Source organism: Globicephala melas, chromosome 13 (assembly GCF_963455315.2).
Source record: "Globicephala melas chromosome 13, mGloMel1.2, whole genome shotgun sequence".
Classification (NCBI taxonomy): Eukaryota; Metazoa; Chordata; class Mammalia; order Artiodactyla; family Delphinidae; genus Globicephala; species Globicephala melas.
In genome coordinates, this window is record NC_083326.1 from 58,499,109 (window position 1) to 58,520,476 (window position 21,368).

At 47.5% G+C, this 21,368-nt stretch overlaps 1 protein-coding gene across 6 annotated transcripts in view; it reads left to right on the plus strand.

Moving 5' to 3' along the window:
• The first annotated feature begins 8,374 nt into the window (after positions 1-8,374).
• Positions 8,375-21,368, plus strand: part of PTPRM (protein tyrosine phosphatase receptor type M) — a 745,966-nt gene continuing 732,972 nt past the window's right edge. For all 6 annotated transcript variants that reach the window (XM_060310545.2, XM_060310547.2, XM_060310546.2 and 3 more), the window contains exon 1: positions 8,375-8,913. In XM_060310545.2, coding sequence (XP_060166528.1) covers positions 8,841-8,913 — 73 coding nt within the window. In that variant the 5' untranslated portion in view covers positions 8,375-8,840. The remainder of the gene's footprint in view (positions 8,914-21,368) is intronic.

Below are 21,368 nucleotides of genomic sequence, written 5' to 3' on the forward strand. Positions count from 1 at the left end.
AACCCTAACCTATCCATCCTTGAAGGATGGATAAAGTTTAGACAGCAGCTTTCAGATCATCGTATCAGTACATGTCGGTGCAGTGTGTGCCAGAGGAGGGCAAGAGAGACAACAATTTGATGAAGAATTTAGGCTAGGTAAAGAGACAAAGGTGAAGACAGAAAATACAGCACAGTGAAAAGACAAATACCATATGATATCACTTATATGCGGAGTCGAAAATATGACACAAATGAACTTATCTACAAAGCAGAAACAGACTCACAGACATAGAGAAAAACTTGTGGTTGCCAAGGGGGAGAAGAGGTTGGGGAGGGATGGAGTGGGAGTTTGGGGTTAGCAGATGCAAACTATTATATATAGGATGGATAAGCAACAAGGCCCTACTGAAGAGCACAGGGAACTATATTCAATATCCTGTGATAAACCATAATGGAAAAGAATATGAAAAAGAATGTATATATACATGTATAACTAAATATATAGTTATATACATGTATATACATGTATATGAAAAAGAATGTATATATACATGTATAACTAAATCACTTTGCTGTACGCCAGAAGCTAACACAACACTGCAAATCAACTACACTTCAGTAAAATAAATTAAAAAAAAAAAGAAAATATAGCAGAGTGAACTAGAAAGGGAACTACAAGTCACAGATCTACTGGCTACGACTGACTGTGGCTTAATTATACTGCCTTATCTTTAGCAGATCTAAGTCATTCTGTCTTTAAGCCTCAGTTTCCTCATCTTTCAAATGGGCATAATAATCATACACGTCTTTTAGAGTTTCAATGCCCTAGCAAAATGCTCTGCTCCGAGTAAGACTTCAGTAAATATTAGGCCCCAAAACATAGTGAGATAAAATCAAATGTTTTCCTCTGTGGCTTGTCTCATCTTCACAGTAATGACTGTCTGGAATCTTCAATTCAAAATGCAACATTTGGAAACTTAAAAATATTAAAGATGAAGAGAAAGTAAAGATGATCTTTTCTTTGATGTGAGCGGTGAAATGTTTTTTCTTTTTTTTCATATTCTAGTGAAAACCTGGCCTTATTACAGATCACAGGCACCTGCACACCATTGTTACAATAACTTAATCTGAGGGAGGATTCTGACTTTGTCAGTGTAATGTTTCTTAATAGTATTAGTCAAGCAGAGCTTGAAGGAACGTACCTATTGACTTCAAAGGATTTGTTTTCAAGAAAGTGAAATAAAAAGGAAATAAGAATTCATGGGAACTGGATTGGGTACCATGATTTCCACACCGAGTTTAGGAAAAGCTCCCTAACCTCCAAACTGTGTTCTGAGAAAACAGTTGTCTGGTACAAAGGCACGAGAACTGGTATAAAACGTTAGTTCAAAGCCTTTGGGGAAAAAAAGAGGGACCCAAAGACAGTCATTCTCTCCTTTAATGAACCCCCATGTGGAGAGTGGCTGCTCCGTGGGGAGCTGGTGCCTTTGAAGTGACTGTGAATCAGACAACCAAGTGCCACCTCACGGCCTCTGACTTGAGCTAGCAGATTTCCAAGGCTTCACAGCTCCAAAAGAGCCTGCACAAAGCATTTTCTTCCAGGACTGCTTGCAGACTTAAACAAAAGACGCAGAGAGTGACTGTACAGGGACCACCAGTGGACTCTGAAAAAATCTTCAGAAATCAGGGTTTTTTTTTTTTTTTTCTTTGTTTTTTTCCATATTCAATGAACCAGCCTGAAAACTATGGCTGACGTGTGTGTGGAAGGCTGTTACCGCGTCTCTAATGTTGCTGCTTCCAACAGGAAAAGCATGCTGCTGGCTCTCCATCCCCAGGGACAGGGCAGACAGGCTTTTCTGGTCAGCGGGGTGCTGCTCTGCAGGCAGTTGTTTCCCCTAGTCCAGGATGCAGGGGTGGAAGGAAAGGGTACAGCATGGCTTGTTTCCCCAGAGGGCCCCTCGGTGTGCAGCAGCCTGAGCATCCTGCCCTCCCAGCACAGGGAAGGCCCCAGAGAGCTGTGTCCTTCCCCGCAGAACATACAGAACAGCCCGCAGAGGCGACAGACTTTCTGGAGATCAGATGGTTGCCAGGGACTCTCCGGCAGAGCGCTTCCTGTATCTGCCGTTCCCGGGAACACACGTTTGGACGTGGCTGTAATAAGCATATTTTCTAGTACCTTGACGTCACCATGTGGGGTCCACCTTGCTACAGACCCCACGAGTAAGCAGGGAATGTTTTGAGACTATCAACCTACCATTTTACCTAAAATAAAGCAAAAGGAAAAAGTTCCATAGAAACAGATTGTTATAAAAATATGACCTATTTGCAAATCGCGAACTTATAGTCCCACCTGGTAAGATGAAAGAGAAGAGCTGCATAGTAAACTAAAAGTTTAGTCATCGGGGGCCTGTTTATAAAGAACTTGTACCCGACAATGTCGTTGACACTCTTACAACACAATGGGATAGACAGGACAGAAATTATTATTCTCATTTTGCCGAGGAGCAAACGAGAAAGGGCTGTCATGATAAATATTGTGGTTCCCTTGGATGTGGCCTGGTGTTGGGTCTGGCAGCTGATATAAACTCAAATGTGCCCAAAAGCAGAGGCTGTTGAGAAAAGATGGAGGGGAAGCCCTGCTGAAGATCGTCCCATCTAAATGGTAATTGGGCCCAATTAGGTGTTTCTGTCCCATCTCCCTGCGCAGAACCCCAGCACAGAACTTCGTGCAGAGTTGATTCTCTTTAGTATTTGATTTTAAAACCAGCGCTTAATAACTTAATAACTACCTCTAATGATGTGCCAGGAACTATTCTGAACACTTTATATCACTATCTCATTTAATCCTCTCAACAACTCAGTAAAGTGGGTACAATTATTACCTTCATTGTACAGGTAAGGAAACCGAAGCACAGAGAGGTTAAGTGACTTGCCCAGTGTCACACAGACTAACGGTGTCAGAGTTAAGATTTTTAAAAAGAATAGGCAAATGCATTGTCCTAGTATCAGCATTTCAGGAGCTTAATTTCTATTCTGAGGGTAATGTGGGCAAAGCAAAGAACTGAAACCTATTCCCTCTCCCCTTTTAATTAGGCCTCGAGAAGGAATTCCTGGGGCATCTAAAACTTCAAAAAATTTAAGCCTTTATGCACAAGTGGCTTTGAAGTCTGCTTGGAGGAGCCTTGCCTTTTGCTGGTGACAGGTTCTGGCCTCAGGTAGGATACAAACAACTTCAAAAAAGAGCACCTGCCCCCATTCTTTCTTCTGTGCAGGTGAGAACCGGGCTTCACTGCTGAAAGTTTAAATGCCCTGGTTTCTTCTGGCCCCCGTGAACTGCTAATGTGTTTTTCACACACATTCAGAAGGTGAGTGAAGCTGTGAAGTCCTGACTGAGTAAGCCGACTCTGATGGCGAGGGCGTGCACCCAGCAGGGATCTTCTCATCTCTGCGTCCACTCTCCCCACCCCCCAGCGCTGCCCGCGGCTCACGTGCTTCTCCAGGTAGCGACAAGTGGGGGCGGGGGCGGGGGCGGGGGCGGGGGGGGGGCGGGCAGAGACTGGGATGCACTCTACACCCTTAGGGCTTTACTTCATCAGAGAGGTTTGTTCAGGGCCTCAGATGCACGCAGAGCTGCCACGTGTAATGCCATTTCTGCAAGCCAGGAAATGGAAACTAATTTAAATCACACAGTTGGGACTCAATCAAGCTGGACTCCAAATTCCAAGCTAGCTCTGTCTCCCACTCCCTCTCTTTCCCCCTTCTCCCTTCCTTCTTTCCTTCCTTCCTTCCTCCTTACCCCCCTCCTTCCTTCCCTTTGTTTTCTCTTCAACGACATACTATCTTTGATCAATGAAAGAATACATCATTGTGAAACCCATACGAGGGGGCTTATTTACATTTTCCATTTATTATCTCAAAATACACTTCCACAATCTCAACGTGCCTCTAAAAAGGGAATTAATTATTGCAGCAGGGCCTAGAGAACAAAACGTGAGTTTTCTAGGACAATGTTTTCCGTTTCTGCTGGGTCCTGTTAACCCCAGTTGAGCCACCTGGGAGGTATTTAAATGATTCTTTTGTCGATGCTTTTCGGCAGGTGTGATAGATACTTTTGATGGATCAGGAACTTTCTGCCTGTGGTTAACCAACAAATTCAACCTAACATTGAGGATAGGTGGGGATAGGTTATGGTCAGTTTTCTTTTTTTATTTACATTTTGACTTTCAGGAGGTTGGGACAAATGTCACAAACAGAGTTACTGATGCTAAAAACACCATCACAGTGCAGACAGTGGGCAGCGTGGGCTCCTGCCCTGGGCCCGGGCCTTCCAGGACCCTGGGGATCACTAACCTATAAAAATAAATGTACTAAGGGGCACGTGGTCACGTCTGTCACTAGGTATCTGGTGCTCAGTGTTGAGAGACCATAAACCATAACCCTAAACATCCAATCTCAAAACCAGCTCTGTGCTGGCTTCAGAGAAACGCTTCACCCTGACTTTTGTCCCCTGGCCTTGGAAGGGCACTGTGAAGATTTCCAGGGTGTGCTGCCACTGACACGCACATGGACACACCGAGGTGTGCGGAAAATGTCACGGCAGAAGCACTTCGTTAAAAGTCCAATCAATTAAAAATCAAATCCTTGCTTTCAGGTAGCAGGAAAAGAAAACAGTCTTAAATGTGAGTGAGTGGGGTTTCCTCGTAATGCCAACCACCAATTTTCTTGCTTCGCTTTGGGTTCCAAGTCTGTAAGAAGTCACACACTAGTGTAGTATTTGCATGTGTGAAACTGGGTGATTGAGGAACATCTTTCAAAATGAAATGATTAATATTACTGTTAAAATGGTAGATATGTAGTTATACGTGAAACAGGACACTGATTCTTTACATTGACAACTAGGTGGACATTGAATGCTCACATGGCTAATAGGTTTCTGTTTATTCAAAATTCATCATGTATCACTGAATTTAAAATATTAAAGAAAATGTTAAGCTTTTTATGAATCTTTTTTTTTTTTTTTTTTGGGGGGGGTACGCAGGCCTCTCACTGTTGTGGCCTCTCCCGTTGTGGAGCACAGGCTCAGCGGCCAATGGCTCACAGGCCCAGCCGCTCCGCGGCATGTGGGATCTTCCCGGACCGGGGCATGAACCCGTGTCCCCTGCCTTGGCAGGCGGACTCGTGCCACCAGGGAAGCCCTATGAATCATTTTATTTCAGTCTTGGTATTCATAATCCTAATTTGTAGTTTGCATTTTACTTCTAGCAGATATCTTTGAATCATTGGGAAGAAAGGAATCTTCAGCAACTATAGGAAAGTAAGTTTAATTTTCTGATTAAAAAATTTTGAATTTATGTTTTTGATGAAAATATATACTCAAATTTTGCATAATTTGAATACACTAATCCTTTCTCAGTGTTTTCCCAAAGAGCTTTCTATGATGACGGAAATGTTCTATATCTGTGCTGTCCACATGTGGCTACTGAATGCTTGCAAGCACCACTGAGGAACAAAACTGGGTGAAATGTGGCTATAAATGTTCCATACAGAACAGATCATTGCTATCACTAGGACAAAAATTATTTGACAGTCTCGATTATGGCAACATATGAGCGATTTTACTAAAATAAAGGTAGTATTTATGCAGTATTGTTATCTTTGTCAAAGTAGGAACATAGAACATATTATATAATAGTTTGCCAGCTTGATGAATAACTTCGAAATATTTAGACATATGATGGGGGCTGGCTTGACAGCACCCCTAACTGTGACCAGCCATTCTGCATATGTCACCGTTGTCCCCAGAGAGACAGGAGTGTCATGTGGTTGGATTAAAATTTAAAAAACCTCCCCTGCTGGGAAAAAAAAAAAGTGACAAGAAATGTCCCATTGGAAGGACTCCTACAGCATCCTTTCCTTAGAGGAGGTCCAATCCATTCCTTTTGAAGAGAGGCCTTCCATTTGGGCTCAGTGCTGCTTTGGCCAGTTACCTGGAAGAGGGAGTGAAGAAACAGTAGCTTAGCTGTTAGAATTGCCAGGGAAGGAACTGCTGGCAAAAACCCCACCACTGTTTGCAATGTGGATTTCAGGCTAATAAGGGCAGAGTTGGCTTAACACTGTCATGTTTAGAGATCAGAGATAATAGAAATTCATTGGGTCTCCCACTGAGCTTTAAGTAACCTGAGGAAGGGACCGGGCACCTTCTGGTTACCAGGGTAACAGCACTGGGAATCCCTACAGGGCTTTCTCCCCACTGGTGAAGGGACCCCTATCTGCGCAGCTGACTCCCATGCCCCCACCCAGCCACCTCACACACGTCCTTGCCCCGGGGTGGGGTGCTCCAGCTCTAAGGCTGTTCCGTACTTTCTCCTGGGGGTCCCCAGGGCAGTGAGCCCCAGTTGCCCACAGTGGCAACCTGCTCATTCATACACCCTATATTGACTCCACCTCACCCTTCTGTCTCACTTTCCCATTCCTCTTGTACTGCTTCCTGGGATTACTTCCTCAATAAAACCTAAAACCACTTACACTTAAATCCTTAACTTCAGGCCTGTTCCTGGGGCAGCCCAGCGTAAGACAACCTCCAGCCCATAGCTCAGTGCCTGGCAGATATATGGCCTTCTTAGATATTTGCTGAAAGAACTCACATACTTTGCAAATGAAATCATACCTTAATATTAACTTCTTCACCCGACTCAAAGAAGGAAAATGACTAGATTGACATCTCCTTATGTGGATCCATCTCACATCTACTAATATAACAGCTCCACTGGAAAGCACATGACCATTCAAATAAAGGAAATTTGGGCTCCATCACATCACAGGACCTCAGCACCAGGGAAAGCCCAGGTGACAGACCCTCACTGCTGATCCTTGGAGGTGTGTGACCCCCCTGCCTCTCCATACTTCAAAAGTTATTTTGCAATCAAGATAAGGCTCAACAAGTACCTATTTGGGAGAAGAAGCAGGATGATGTAAGGTCCGTAGTATTAAAACGTCAATGATTAATACAGAGCCTTCGAAAGAGCACTTCTGATAAGGATCTAATAAGTGGAATTTTGCAAGAAAGAGGAGCTGTTCGTTGGGCACCAAAATCAAAAGTCCAGTCCCTCAATTTGCCCCGGGGAGGTGACAGCTGTGACATATCCTTGTCTGTTGGTTCTAGGGTCCACTGGAGACAGGGTCGAGGTGAGCGTGGGATCAATGCACTTTCTGGGCCTTTGTCAGTACCGGAGGGAGCCCGGGGCCCACTTGCTTCATGGGTTTGCCCTCTTGCTGGCGCGGTTCCCCGCCCTAGAACACCGTGCAACTCACCGGTAGTTACTTGGTTTCTAATTTAACCTCTTCCCAGGCCTTCTACTGCTTTCAATTAGCTAGGCCTGGCGCCTGCAGCTCCATGTGTGTTATTCCAAAGGAAATAGAAGGATTGCCCCCCGCTTCCCCACCTTTTTCTTTTTTTTCAATTTTACAAACTGAACCTCTTTACTGATGCATTGGAAGCTATTTTATCCACTTAATGAAATAGGCATTCCACACCCCAAATGGTAAATTATATATTTCAAGACATCATTTGATTCATTACCCACGCCTCCTCCCGCGTTCCCCAACACTTTGCACCAGACACAGAAATCACAGGTTACGTAGGTCCGTGTGACCGCCGCCTTCCGTGCACGGCCCGCGGCTCGCTCGGGCCCACCAGGGACGGCTGGGACGCAATGAAGCGGCCGAGCGTGTCCTGCTCAGAGGGTGCGAGGTTCCGGGTGCAGGAGCGCGGGTGGCCCGCGGGGCTGCCGGTGCGCTGCGGGGTCTCGGTGGCCGCAGCTAGCTGCCCGGGCGCCCGCCAACTTCGCGGCGCCCCCGGCGCGGAGAAGCCGCAGACCCTCGCAGCCCCGGGATCTGCCGGCTCGCCCGGACCGCAGCCGCCGGGGAGCGCGGGCCCCGCGACTCCCGGTGCCTCCGGCCCTGCCCGCCGACACTGCCGTCCGGCGCCGGGATCGGAGCCGCCTCGCCCGCGGGGCCGCAGACCGCTGTCCCGCCCGCCGCGCTCGCCAACTCCCGGCGGCCCGTGACCCGGGACAAACTTCTGGCCCAGGCGCGGCCCCTGCGCGGTCACCCTCCCGGAAGCCGGCCGCGAAACCGAAGCTGCGGCGGGAGGGGAGCGGGAGGGAGCGGGTGGCACCGCCCGGCCGCCGCTCTCCGAGCGGTGACGCCGCCCCCGCGGCCACCCCCCGCCCAGCTCCCCCCGAGGCGCCGCGGCCGCCGAGCGCCGGGCGCGGGCCGGCGGGGCCGGGCGCTCACGCCCTCTAGCGGGCCGCGGCGGCGCGGGCGGCCGTGACGTGGGCGCTCCCTTCAGCCGGCCTGCGGGGCACCGCCAGTCAGTCGGGGAGCAGGAGCCCCGCTTGCAGCCGGCGCGGGCTCGGCCATCGGCGCGCCGCCGCCCGGGGACTGGCTCGCCTGGCGGCGCAGAGGCGGCGGGCGGGACGCGCGAGGCCACGGCCCCGGCCCCGGCCACCGCGGCGCCGGAGGCTCGGGTCCCGAGCCGGGGAAGGAGAGCGGCGGCCAGCGCAGCCGCCGGCACGGAGGGCGGATTTTGGCTCCACGGGCGCGCCCTCCGCTCCCTCTCGCAGCGGCGCAGCTCCGAGCGGGGCCGGCTGTAGGGCGGGAGGACCCAGGACCCTCGTCCCCGGCCCCGGGAGCCGCCGGAGTTGGGACTTCTGCAACTGTTAGCACTTTGGGCGTCTGGTTCTGGTTTTGGCTGTTCACCCTCCTCTTCTTGCCGCCTTGGAGGCAAAGCTCCCGGCCGCACTCCGCCCTCGCGCCCACCCAGTGCTGCCGGGAGCGGCCCGGCGCGCGCTCAGCACCATGGGGAGACTTGGGACTTGCCTGGCGACTTTGACCGGACTTTTGCTAACTGCGGCGGGGGACACGTTTTCAGGTACGCGGGGCTGCGTCTGCCGGGGCCTGGGGCGCGCGGGCCGGAGGGGGCCCGGGACGCGGGCAGCTCCCAGTGGGAGAGCCCCAGCGGCGAACGGCAGGACCGGGCAGGGGGCGCGGCGGGCCGGGCACCGCGTCTGCTCGTCCCCGGCGCCGGCGCGGGGCCGGCGGCGAGGGCGGGCACCTAGCGCTCCGGCGGGCCGAGCGGACGAGCCCCGGAGCCTGGCCCCCGTCTCGGCACCCGCTCCTCCGCGGCCTGGGCGCGTGTTGGGGCGGACGGCGCCACTCGGAATCCCGGGTAGGTTCCGAGAGCGACAGCAGAAAACTTTGCCTGAAGTTGGGAGTTGCAGCCGCCGGCCGCCGGGCGTGGGCGCTGCGCGGTCCTTCCCACGGCGAGCGGCGGCCGGGCCGGGTCGCAGTGCCCGCTGCGCCCGCGCGATCGCCCGACCAGCCAGCGGCACGGGCGGCGGCGGCGATTGTCGGTCCTCCCCCCGCCGCCCGGCTCGCGGCGGCCTTGACCCCGGCTCGTCCCGGCGGCTGCGCTGCTGCCCGGGAGAGCCGAGGCGGCGTCCTCGTCGGTCCCGGCGGGAGGACCGGCGGCCCGGAGGGAGTGGCCGGCCCGCAGGCCCTGGGCCGCCGTGGCTGTGCCCCGCTGGGCTCCCCCTCCGAACCCTCGGCCCCGCGGAACGCCCGACCGGGGGCAGCGGTCAGCCCACCTCTCGGCCCGCGGTGCCGCGTGGGGAGGAAAGGGAGTGGCGGGGAGGTGCCTGCTGCGCGCTGGCGGTCCGAGCTCGGAGAGCTCCTTGCCGGAGGACGCGTGGCCGGGAGTCGGGGGTCTGGAGGGGCGCCAACCCCGCATGGTGTTAACCTGGAACACACGTGGATGGACAGCCGGCGCTTGCACACCCGCACACTAGCACACTTTCTCGTGTGTGTCAGTTTCATTAAGGTCCACGTAGAATGGTGGCACTGGGCTTTTCTTTTAATAAAAAGCCCGCTATTTGGCCTTGAACTTAGGTTGCAAAATAGGTTTCTATGTTTATTCGGGAGGAATGAGTAAGTTGAACTTTTTGTTTGTTTTTTAAATTTCATGAAGGACACTTTCACTGACGGTAAAGCGCATATTTTAAAACGTTTCAAACGTTTGCCTCTGACTGTCAGATCTGTGGAAACCTACATCTTTACTTTCCCGGAGCCCAAGGGACATGCAGGCGCACAGGCCGTGCCCCGGTCGTCCCTGAGCCCAAGGACCCTTGACCACAGTTGGCCGCCGCCAGGAAGCCGAGCGTGGAGTTGGCTGCTCGCTCTATGCTGTCAACTTCAGTAGAGAAATACCCTTTTCCCAAGTTTAATATGTCATTAACTGTCTGGTAATTGCACGTGCGCCGGAGGATTTAACAAATTGATCCACTGCTGTCTGCTATGAACTTGATGCAGATATTGGCCTGCGTTCTTTCTTATTAGTGAATTATGGAGTAGACTCGCCAGTTGTAGAGCCTTGTAACTCATTAGTGTTAGAAGCCAAGGATGAGGGCCTTAGTTGATGGTTTTCTCTTTATTAAGAATCCATAGCTCCCTGCCTGGGATTTGTTTCAAGTTAAGCTGTGTCAGAAAGCATTTGGATGGATTTTCAAGTTGTGGTCGAGGGGGTGGAAAGAAATATTTATGTAGCTTATTTAAATGATCGTTTTCTCATCATTAAAAGGGACTTCAGCCTAGGTAGTACTGGCCTGTGTCCTTGTTAATACTTACGTAAATTAATAGTCAAACCGAAAGAGACTTTTTTTTAAACTCAATTTTAGCCAGATTTTTCTTTCAGAGGAAATATGTCATTCTGTTTGTTTGTTATCATACCATTGATTGAACTGTGCCTCCTTTTCATTTGGAAGCCAGAGTTATCCTAGTATGTTAGAGGGTTAAGAGGAAATGAAGGGCAGTATCCCAGAGAGAATGCTTAGCAACAATGAAATTAAAAAAATTGAAGTTGGCAAAATTTGTGTGTGCAAGGATCAGATAAACTGCAGTGCATTATGCTTTTTCGCTTCACTTTGGGTTTTAGGTAGAACATGTGGGAAGCACTTAATGCTTTGGAAAAGTCTTTTTTTTTTCTTTGTATGTTGGGAAAGTTAATTCTGATGTTATGAGTGACACTGACACTTGTTTCGCTTTACGAGTCTTCTGGACATTGAAATACTTGGCTGCTGTCCCCTGACATGGGGATCCTTTTAGAGACAGAGGAGCTCCATGGTAAGTGGCTTGAGGGCAAAGGCAGTTATTTTTCCTTCTTGGTTCTGATAAAGCACTTACATTCACTGTTTGTTGAATAAATTAGTGATGTGACTTCTGATTATTTGTAAGCATTCAAATTGTTTGTGAACTGACTGACCCAGAAGGGAGGGAGAGGAGAGATTGTGAGATTGGCTTGCATCGTCCCTTCTTTTGAAATTAACATTTTCATCGCCGATTCTTCTTAGGGCACCCAATGGACTGAATCCCGAGGTTTTATGTAATCAGTGGAGGTTTTTTTTGTGTGTGTGTGTGTGTGTGTGTAACTAAGATTTATACACAAGATACTTTGCTGTTTCCCGTCTGCATCCTCATATCCTCTTTTGGAATGCATTCAGAATTGATATGATTGTTGATTAATCATTTCTGGAAGGTACTACACATAATTTGAATGCCAGATATCAGAAATAGAGTGCTAAACATATTGGAAGAAAAAAGAAAAGAATTAGGTTTTTTGTCCAGGAGGACTTTTATTTAGTATATATAAACATTCCATTTTAAACATCACTTTCCATGTTTACAATGTCTAACTTGTTAGGCAAAGTATTGGAGGCTCACTTTCTGCCTTCTATGTAGGCTTTGCATGGTCATTCAAAATAACTCCTGTAAAACGATATACAAGTAAGAAGCAAGGAAGAAAGTGGAATCATTCTTGCTTCTGCTTGAAATTCTCTTTTCCAGATTGAGAAGCCGCATAGCTGGGAAGTCATTCCTCTTTGACCCATTTTCTCAAAAGCCAAGTTGTAATATATCCTATGCAAGGAAGTGTTTGGTTTTATATAATAATGAGACTGATATGGTAAGGTCTGGTAAGCAAGGCTTGGTTTGCAGAAGTAGAAATGCAAACAGATTGGTCCTTTGCTTCCACCTCAGTATTTGGAATAGATTAAACCTTAATATAATCTTGTGAATTTGAAACTCTTCTTGAGAAATTTCTTTTTTAAAGTACTCTTTTAAGGACATTCTTGGGAAAACATAATCTGAATGGAGTCTGTAGTTGAGTTAGTAGACCTGTACCAATATTTAGTTTCTTAGTTTTGGATAATTCGACTCTTATTAAGTCAGATGTCAACACTAGGCGAAGGCGGGCGAAACATGTCCTGAAATCTTTGTACTGTTTTTACAATAAGTTGAAAATTATTTCAGAATACAAGATTGTACAGTACCCTTTACAAAGAGTGTGAATAGATTTGTTTAGCAGTTTGATTAATTTTTTTCTTTTTCAGGTAACTAGAGTCATGACATTTTATATTTTTATGGTGCTTTAGTGAGATTGTTCATGGACGTGATGAAAAGGTCTCAAGTTTAAATCGGGGTGCAGGATAGCAATATGCCGAGAAATCACTTTGACATTTTTAGTGTTATGTGGATGTAAAGAAGTATTGCTTGAGCTTAATCAATTGTTCTGATCTGGAAAAATCACCGGTTTTAGTCTCTGATGTTCTCAAAGGGTTATTTTACAGATTTTCAGTAGAGAAGTTACTTACATATACTGATATGTAGATACGTGTGTATGCAATTTGAGTAATTCTAAACGAACACGTAATGCACAAGTAATCTGAATTATGTCTTCACATGATATGAACCCCACCTGAGTCTCAAGCATAGCCTTTAGTTTTGGGAAAAGTTGGTTTTAGAATTTAGATACTTCTGTGACAATTCGATAAAAGTTGATGGCTTTATTGGAAATTGTCGTAGTTTTATAACAATTGTAATTCATTCCAGGAATTGATAGGCTGTACGTATCTGTTTCAGTAGAGGCACTGTTTTGGATTAAGCGTTGTTTTCTCTCGGTTTTTGTTTTAGGTTTAGTTTTCTCGAATAAGCGTGTATTATCTAAATATCCTAAGACAGTTTTTAGTTAGGGGTCAGGCATTTTAATAAGTAGTTACGTACTTTTTCAACAGTATAACTTTTTTTTTTTAAGGTGGTGTCTATCATGCTTTGTAGTTCTAGGATTCTTCTCTTTGAAAACCAACCTTCCCACAAACTTTTCTCCAGGGGCTTCTTATCTTTATGACCACAACCTATTAATAAGCTTATTTTGTAAGTGAGAGAAGGTTTCATTACTAATGTTTTTCAAACTCACTAATGAAAAGTTTAAAGAAGATGCAAAAGCACATAAACCTCCCATCAGAAGAGGATGCTGCTTCTCCGGTTCCTAAGATACTGCCGTGGTTTAGCGTTTAGTCATCAGAAAGCCTGCATTTATACTGTTGCTCCGAAAATCAGTAGGTAGGGCTGGTGTTAGGTGGGGAGCAGGAAAGCTTTAGTCATTACCCTTGGTAGCCTGTGGTCCCCCCGCCATCCAGGGAGGGCGGCTGGCAAGGCCAGAGCCTGATAAAGGGGTGGGAACGTGGGAGAGGAGAACGAAAGAAGAACACAGGCCTGAGAAGGGAAGGGTTGTGTGTGCTCACCTGTAAGAACACAGCTCTGCAGATCCCGGCAGGCAGGGTCGCTGCTCTTCCCCTCTCTTTGCTGTTAAGGGTGAAACGTATGGAGAGTTTAGGGAGGAGGATCAAAAGAGTGACAAACGGGCAGGGAGAGCAGGTGACAATCCTACACGTTGGTGGCTTTAGGTGGCCTGGGGGAGGGAGTGGGGTGTGTTCAGCCTGTGCTGCTGGTGAGCTATGTGTATACCTGTGATGCTCAAAAACCAGGCGTGCCCGAGGGTCACCGGGAGTGGTCCTTCCCGACTTGGTCTCTATGGCCGGCATGGTGACTCTGATGTCCAAGGCCCCTGGCGGGTCCCACAGCATCCCCAGGTGATCCTGGCCATCTTTCGAGAAATGTTGTTCCAAAAGAACAGTTCTTAAAGTGTTGTTCTTGGACTAGAAGCCTCAGCATCACTCAGGAACTTGTAGACAGGCAGACTCCTGCCCCCTCCCCCCCACCCCCAGGGGGACAGAATCAGAAAGTCCTGGGGGGAGCTGGGGGTGGGGGCAGCAGTAGGTGCTAGAACTAGCCCTTCAGGAGCTTGGGATGCCAGACATAGAGTGTGAGTTCTAAAAGGCCTGGCATCCTCATTCTGCATTTTCAGCCTCCCTTAACAAGAGCTGAAAGGACCTAGGGATGAAAATATAACTCATGTCCATGCACTTGTGAACACCCCTGCCCCCCATCAGCACGGCCCAGGTTATGAACAGGCCGATGGGATGGTGCTGTGACTCTCAGCCTGTTAGGGGAAACCACCAGCGTGATGTTTCAAATAATGGTCTTATCTGGGGAAGATATTGGATCCAGCCAGTTGTGAAACGAAAATGAAAAAAAGTCTCCTCTAATTTTACTTACCACAGTGTAAAGTTTTAATTAAATCTTGCAGTCATGATTAGCCACTGGAAATTTCTCTGGGTTGATACTGTGTTTCGAAGATATTTGTTGGCTTGTTGTAAGAAGGGCGTAGCCCAGTGCACTTATTAAAATGATGCTTTTAATTCAAGTGGGTGTTTATTGAGCACTTACTGTTGGGAAGGCCCCTTTAGGGGGTCGGGGAGGCATTGGGGGTGGTAATGGGCAAAGAACGGAAAGATATAGTTAACCGTACTTTGGAAAGTTGTCTAATTATTAAAAGTTTCAAAATCTACTGAAATTGAAAGAAGCAAGGACTGTCTTAGGTGAGAATGAGAAATTTGCATAAAATTTGGAATTTTAATATGGAAATGTGACACTTTGCCTTTGGAAATGAACTTCACTTCCAAACAGAAAAGAGAAGCTTTTCAATGTATACCTCTTTAAAGTACTGATAATGTACTTTAATGTATCTCCTAAGATAGAGCCTCGTTTCTCTGTTAGCCACAAAAGACAATCCCTGACTCTCTGTCATTTAATGCTCCAGGTAAACAAAATCTATTGTGATGTCATTAAACAGATATTTATCTTAAAAACACTGTCGCCAGACTTTCAGAGAATCAGTGGCAGGTGGAGTGCTTTCCACGTGGCAGGCAGGCCTCCCGCTCCCTGCCCCTCCGGCTGCCATCCCCAGCCCATCACTAGATGTAGCTGCATCCCCAAACCCACCTGCCTGCCTCACCCGCAAGGCTTCCCGGATGCATCTACTTACAGCTGAAGGAAGGCACGCTCTTGATGGGCCTTCACCTGCTTGTAACTCATTCACATCAAAAGAAATTCTTTAGTGGAAGTTGCTGCAGTAGTCGCACTTCTCAACACCGACCTCAAGACAGCTTTAGGCTCTGCCGTGATTTCTTCTTTTTCTGGCCGTGTCATAAATGGCTGCTATTCTGTGTATAGCAGTGGGACTTGGAGAAGTAGTATATCTGGCAACTACCTCAGAGTTCATGGTAACCACTGGTGCCTTCACCATCAGGCCTTTTGGTAACTGACCAGAAGAGTGGCCACGAGCAGGTGTGTGTGACGTGTTCACGAGGAATGGGGGTACTGCGCTTACATCTGCAGGAGACGCCTTCTCCAGCATCACCAGGACCTGCAGCCGAGACCAGATGGGAGTAAAGTTGTCAGAGACTTGTCAAAATGGAGAAGTTTTTAGACCTTCCCTTGGAGAAGGAGACTAGCGTTTAACAGAATGATTTATTTAAAAATACAACAGCCTAAGCAGAAGCAAAGCGTTTGCTTTGTATGGGGCACAGAGCAGAAACACTTACAGAGCATCGGTTTTTCTTCAGATGGGTGAATGCTCACTTTCATCTCTTTCCTATTCAATATGCAGAAAGCAGATTTATTTCAGACAGTGAAAAGAAGATGTTTTCGTTTGGGTTACTGTGGATGTCAGAGGCCCGGTACTTCTCCCCGGTTCCAGTGGTGGAATCAGAACCGGGTCTCTGGTGGGCTTCTGACCATGGGTGAGGGGGCTGGAACACACCCCTGCAGTCCAGTCTCGATGGGTTCTGTTTGATTTCTCTTCTCAGCTGGTGTAGTTTGAGACATTTTAAATCATGTCATAACCACGTGCTTGAAGATGGCTTGTGATACTCTCTTTAGATACGAAACTATAAAGTTGTCTAAAGCATTTCTTTTAAAATAAATACTCATAATATATAAAATCAAGTTACTGAACAGTGTTTAGCATGTAGTAATCACATAGTAAATTAATAAAGTTAATAAATATTTGTTGAAGGAATGAATAAATGATTGAATAAATTTCCCTTAGGGAAGAAAATATATCAAATTACTTCTGCTTACTGCTGTTTTTTTAATCTTTCTATCAAGTTTGATTTTTTTTAAAGCGTTTGTAATCATCTTAACAGTAGGCCCAGGTTGTGGGTTCGGTGCTTGATACCCTTAGCAATTTATAGGGGCATAGAGATTCAGTCGCTAAATTTAAAGGAAAACAGTTACCTTTTGTTAATTAAATGTGCAAAAGTGAGCCTATAATTTTATCGTGTATAATAAAAATTTATAAATCAGTTATGGCCATAAAGTAGAATTTTGGTATAATACTGATCTCTAAAAAAAAAATAAATTTACTATGAGGTAGATTGACCATGTTTCTACTCTAGGAGCATTCGATTTTAGTTACTGGAGTATTAAAAGAACCATGTATCACCAGTAAGAAGTTTCCGTGACAGGCAATAGTATGTATCATCTCCTGTTTTTATTTCTGTTATAGAATGAAATTAATTGCACCTGCTCAGAGCTCAGCCCGCACCTTTCCATCAGCTCATGTCTGATTCGCAGGCAGGCTCTCATTCCTTCTTCATTCACTGTGGCATATTCTCAGGTGATGAAACTTCATAAAATGAGGCTGCTTTGACAACAATCTTGTGATCTGTTCTCCACTTCCTAGACTTTGGACACCTAGGCCTAGGAACGTGGTGTGAAGTCTCCACGATTGACATCCGTTGGCATATGTCCTGTGTGTATGTTATGGGGGCTCTGGCCCTATTTTCTCTGTCAGTTACCATTTCATCCTGTTCGTGTGGCTTTTTAGAGAGCCTCTCCCTTTGTTGCTAGCCCCTGTGGGGAGCTTGCTGAGAGGCCTGTGTTATCGACCTCGGAAGGTTTGGAGCGGGGGTCCGGCCATCACAGTGGGACTTGGATAACTGGAGGGTGTTGTGGCCTGATGTCAGCTCTGGGGCCCCTGGGGGAGGAAAGAAGGGCAGAGGTGCCCCGACACGTCAGGTGTTCCTGATTTCAAGTTCTGTTTCTGCCCCTGAACAGCCATGTGGTCTTGGACATGCTGTTGGATTTTTCTGAGGCTTAGTTTTCTTTTCTGGAAAAAATACCTTTTAGGAGTATCCTAAAGACTAAACAAGTGGACCAATGCCACGAGGTTAGGAGGCCTCATGAGGAAAAGAGGGGACCAGTCAGCTCTGCTATCGCCCCTTGTAGGTGTAACCACGCGAACTCCCTGTTTTTCTGTCACAAAGGCTTAAATATTGGCAATGTCATATGGTTCAAACTCATAGATCCCCTTTCTGGGTCCAAGGCTTTGTTATTTGAGTTGCCTGGGGGCTCTGTGGGTGGTGTGTATGTAGATGTGCTTATACACATATTTATGTTATAAACATATGGCCAACATTATGTTTTAAAGAAAAAAAAAAAACCCTTGAAAGTTACAAAATGGCCCCCTCAGAATTGGCACCGTGAAGAGCCAGCACTGCTTGGTGCTGGAAGGCAGTGTCGGACACCTGCATTGGAATCACCTGAAGCTCTTCTTATAAATGCAGATATGGAGCCACAGAAACTGGTAAAGGAACACCTCTGATGATCTTTTTTTAAAAAAATTAATTAATTAATTTTGTTTTGGCTGAGTTGGGTCTTTGTTGCTGCGCACGGGCTTTTTCTAGTTGTGGTGAGCGGGGGGCTACTCCTTGTTGCCGTGCGCGGGCTTCTCATGGCGGTGGCCTCTCTTGTTGCGGAGCACGGGCTCTAGGCGTGTGGGCTACAGTAGTTGAGGCTCACGGGCTCTAGAGCGCAGTCCCAGTAGTTGTGGCGCACGGGCTTAGTTGCTCCGTGGCATGTGGGAATCTTCGCGGACCAGGGCTTGAACCCGTGTCCCTTGCATTGGCAGGCGGATTCTTAACCACTGCGCCACCAGGGAAGCCCCCTCCGATGATCTTGATGCTCGTTAAAGTTGAAAGCGTACTGGCAGGACGTTAGCAATGACTCAGAGACCCTGCCCTTTGGAGAATTTATCACATCTTTTCTGACTAGTGTTAAGAAAGCATCTGAGGATGGTTACATGAAGTTTCACGTACCACACTATAATTGACTGGAGACTATTTCTCTTAAGAAGCAGAGGCTTTCTGGTGTCAGAAGAGAAAATGAATTACAAAACACGGTATTTTATAGAAACTAAGCCACTTTGTACCCCGTCTTTCAACTTGGTGACCTCCAGTAAATGTGACATCCATCTGGAATTTTTAGGGTATAATAAAAGAATAAAGATATTTCAGAGAATCAGAACACAGATCATTTTAGATCTTTAGATTTGCAGCTGTGAGCCGAATTTTGAGATGACTCATTCAGAGAAGATAACAAGACATGATGACATTGGGGAGGTAATTTTCCAGCACTTATTTCTATCTGACATTCATTGAAACATGGACACTGTAGAAGAATCGGTCTTAGGGGCCCCATAAGCAGGGGCCAAAAGCGTGGCATTTTTATTGTAGTCGTTCCTAAAAGACTTGCTAACCTCAAAATGGGCATCCCCGTCTGTTACAGCACTTGAAGTTTCCACCAGCTCATCATTTTGACCAAGGAAGAAAGGTGCTTGTTGAAATGACATCTCTGGGAGTGGTGGCTCATTAAGTCATCTTAAATATGACATCCCCAACTCGCTATCACCTCAATAAGTTAATATCCTTAGATGTCAGATTTCTCCCTCGTAAAATGAAGACGTTTGATTCAAGGATCTGTAGGGTCTCTCCAAATACTTAGAGAGTCTGAGGATTGTCACCTGAGTTCACGTTAGTTTGTCAGGTAGCACGGTGTAAGGGAATGAGACCTGGATCCTTGGGTCATGTTTGATAGATGAGGATGAGAGGGTCCAATCTGATGCAGCAGGAAGGTGCTTGTTAACAGGAAGTGGGTGTAGCAGGGATGTTGGAAGGATTTTAGGCGCTTCCCACGTCTGCCATCGGCTGCCTCTGCTCAGATGTGCACAGATGAAGCCTACTCTTTTCCTCCATACTTGGGGATGTAGCTGCCATCTACAGCTGCCACCAAAGGCTCTGCAGCAACAAGGATGTTTAGGCCGGGCTTTTCTGCGTAAATCTTGGCAACATAGATAAGCCTTATTTCAGGGGCTTAGAATTGATAGTAATAAGTGATAACTATATATTGGGCATTCATTGTGTGCTGGGTACCGTGCTGAGCGGCTATGATATTCTCAAACCTACCGCTGCCCACTAGCTAGTCAAAGCTTGGCTGAAGTCTTTGGTGGGAGCTTTGGGAGGTAAAGTGGTCTCCATTCCTAACAAAGCCAGGTTCCCTGAGCACGGGGTGCGTGCACTGTATTGTCTCTCTCTTCCCCTCCCGGTGCGCACAGATGCAGGTTGCCTTTTCCTGATTTATGCCTTGATTTGATGCCATCCACCTGTACTGAGGTGTGCTCTGTGCAAAAGCATTTCAAATGGAGTGTCGAGTCAGTTAGAAAGATGCTGGGTGATGTTTTATTATGTGATGTAGAATCTTTATAATGACCTTCTGGGGAGTTTCCTTCGGGGTCACAGTTGCAGGAAAAAGTTAGAGTTTCCTTGTGATCTTCCTTCTTGTGGACACAGTGAATTATATAACTCGTCACGTTTTCCTCTTTACGTGGGCTGTTAGGATGCCAGATTCACATATGTGTGCTGTAGTAGTTAGAACTTTTTTGAACAGAAAAGCTCAGTCAAACTGGACTTCATCAAACAGGGGATTTGTGGGCTCTTGCAACAGAGAAGGCTCTGGGTAGCCCAGCTGGTCCTAGTGGCTCAAGGCAGTCAGGAGAGTTCTGCGTCTCCCGGGCTGAGTCCTCCAGCTCCAAGCCCAGTGGAAAGAGAAATTCCCTCCCCGCCAGCCGTACAGACCACTCCTGCCACGGGGCTTGTGGAGTCAGCTCACATCACCTGTCCCCACTTTAACCTCGTGCCCAGCTTGGCCCGCCCACTGGGCCAGGCGTGGGGTCCGCCCGCAGTAGCCACAGGGAACGAGAGTGCGGAAATTGAGGCTTCTCCACGGAAACTCAGGCTCTGTTACCCGCTGGATAGAGTGGCTGCTGCCTGGGCCTAAAGCCGCAAAACACCAAGAGCCACGATCTCTGCAATCGAGCCTTAATTCTGGCTCTTTTCCTGGGCCTGAGTCTTAGTACCCCTCCTCACTTGTCTCACCTCACGCCCCTTTATCATGCTGTGTTTTATATATCATGATAAGTGCATTGAGACTTTTGGAACTGGGTGGTGGTGATGGCAGAAAATAAATGAGTTCCAAGTCTTAGCATCTGAGCATTCAGAACGCAACTTTTGTGTATGTGCACTTCTTTTACGTCCTAGTGACACCAGGAACATGGTCTCAGCTCATTAGCAATGAAGAACACGGGTGTGGGAAGACGTCGGGGGGGGGTGTATGATAGCCGGGTTCAGTAGTTCCCCAACTTATTGTTTAAAGCATCAAAACCTTTTGGTTAAGCAAAATCTTACATAGGTAGAAAAGCTTAAAAATCTTTTGGTTAAACAGAATTTGATGTGGGCAGGTTTAAAAAATGACTCTCCAAATTGGAAAAGCGGGTGTCTGATGAGCTACTGCCCAGCAACAGATGCCCCCAGGCTTGGTGGCTTGAACGACAGCCATCTACTGTTCTTCCTGTTCTGTGGAGGGGACGCGTGTCTGCTGGTTGGCCGGCTTCAGGCGGGTCTAGGATTGGCCTCGGCTGGGCTGCCCTTCACGTGGTCCTCCACCCTCCAGCAGGGAGAGTTTCCAAAGAGAGAGCAGAGGGTTGCCAAGGCCTCTTGGCTTACGCTTGGGGAGGGCATGTTGTCACCTCTACCTCATATCCTTCTGGTCACAGCCAGTCACATGGCCAGTCTGGAATCTAGGGTGGGGAAATAGACCTCGCCCTTGGTGTGCGGGGTGGCAGGGCCACGTTCTGAAGGGTGGACACAAGGAGAAGGGGAGAATGGGGCCCTACACAGGGCTCTGCCAGGCCCCAGGGCCTGCGTCCCGAGTTGCCTCTGCTTTGCAGAACACAGTTGGGAAATCATTGGCCCATGA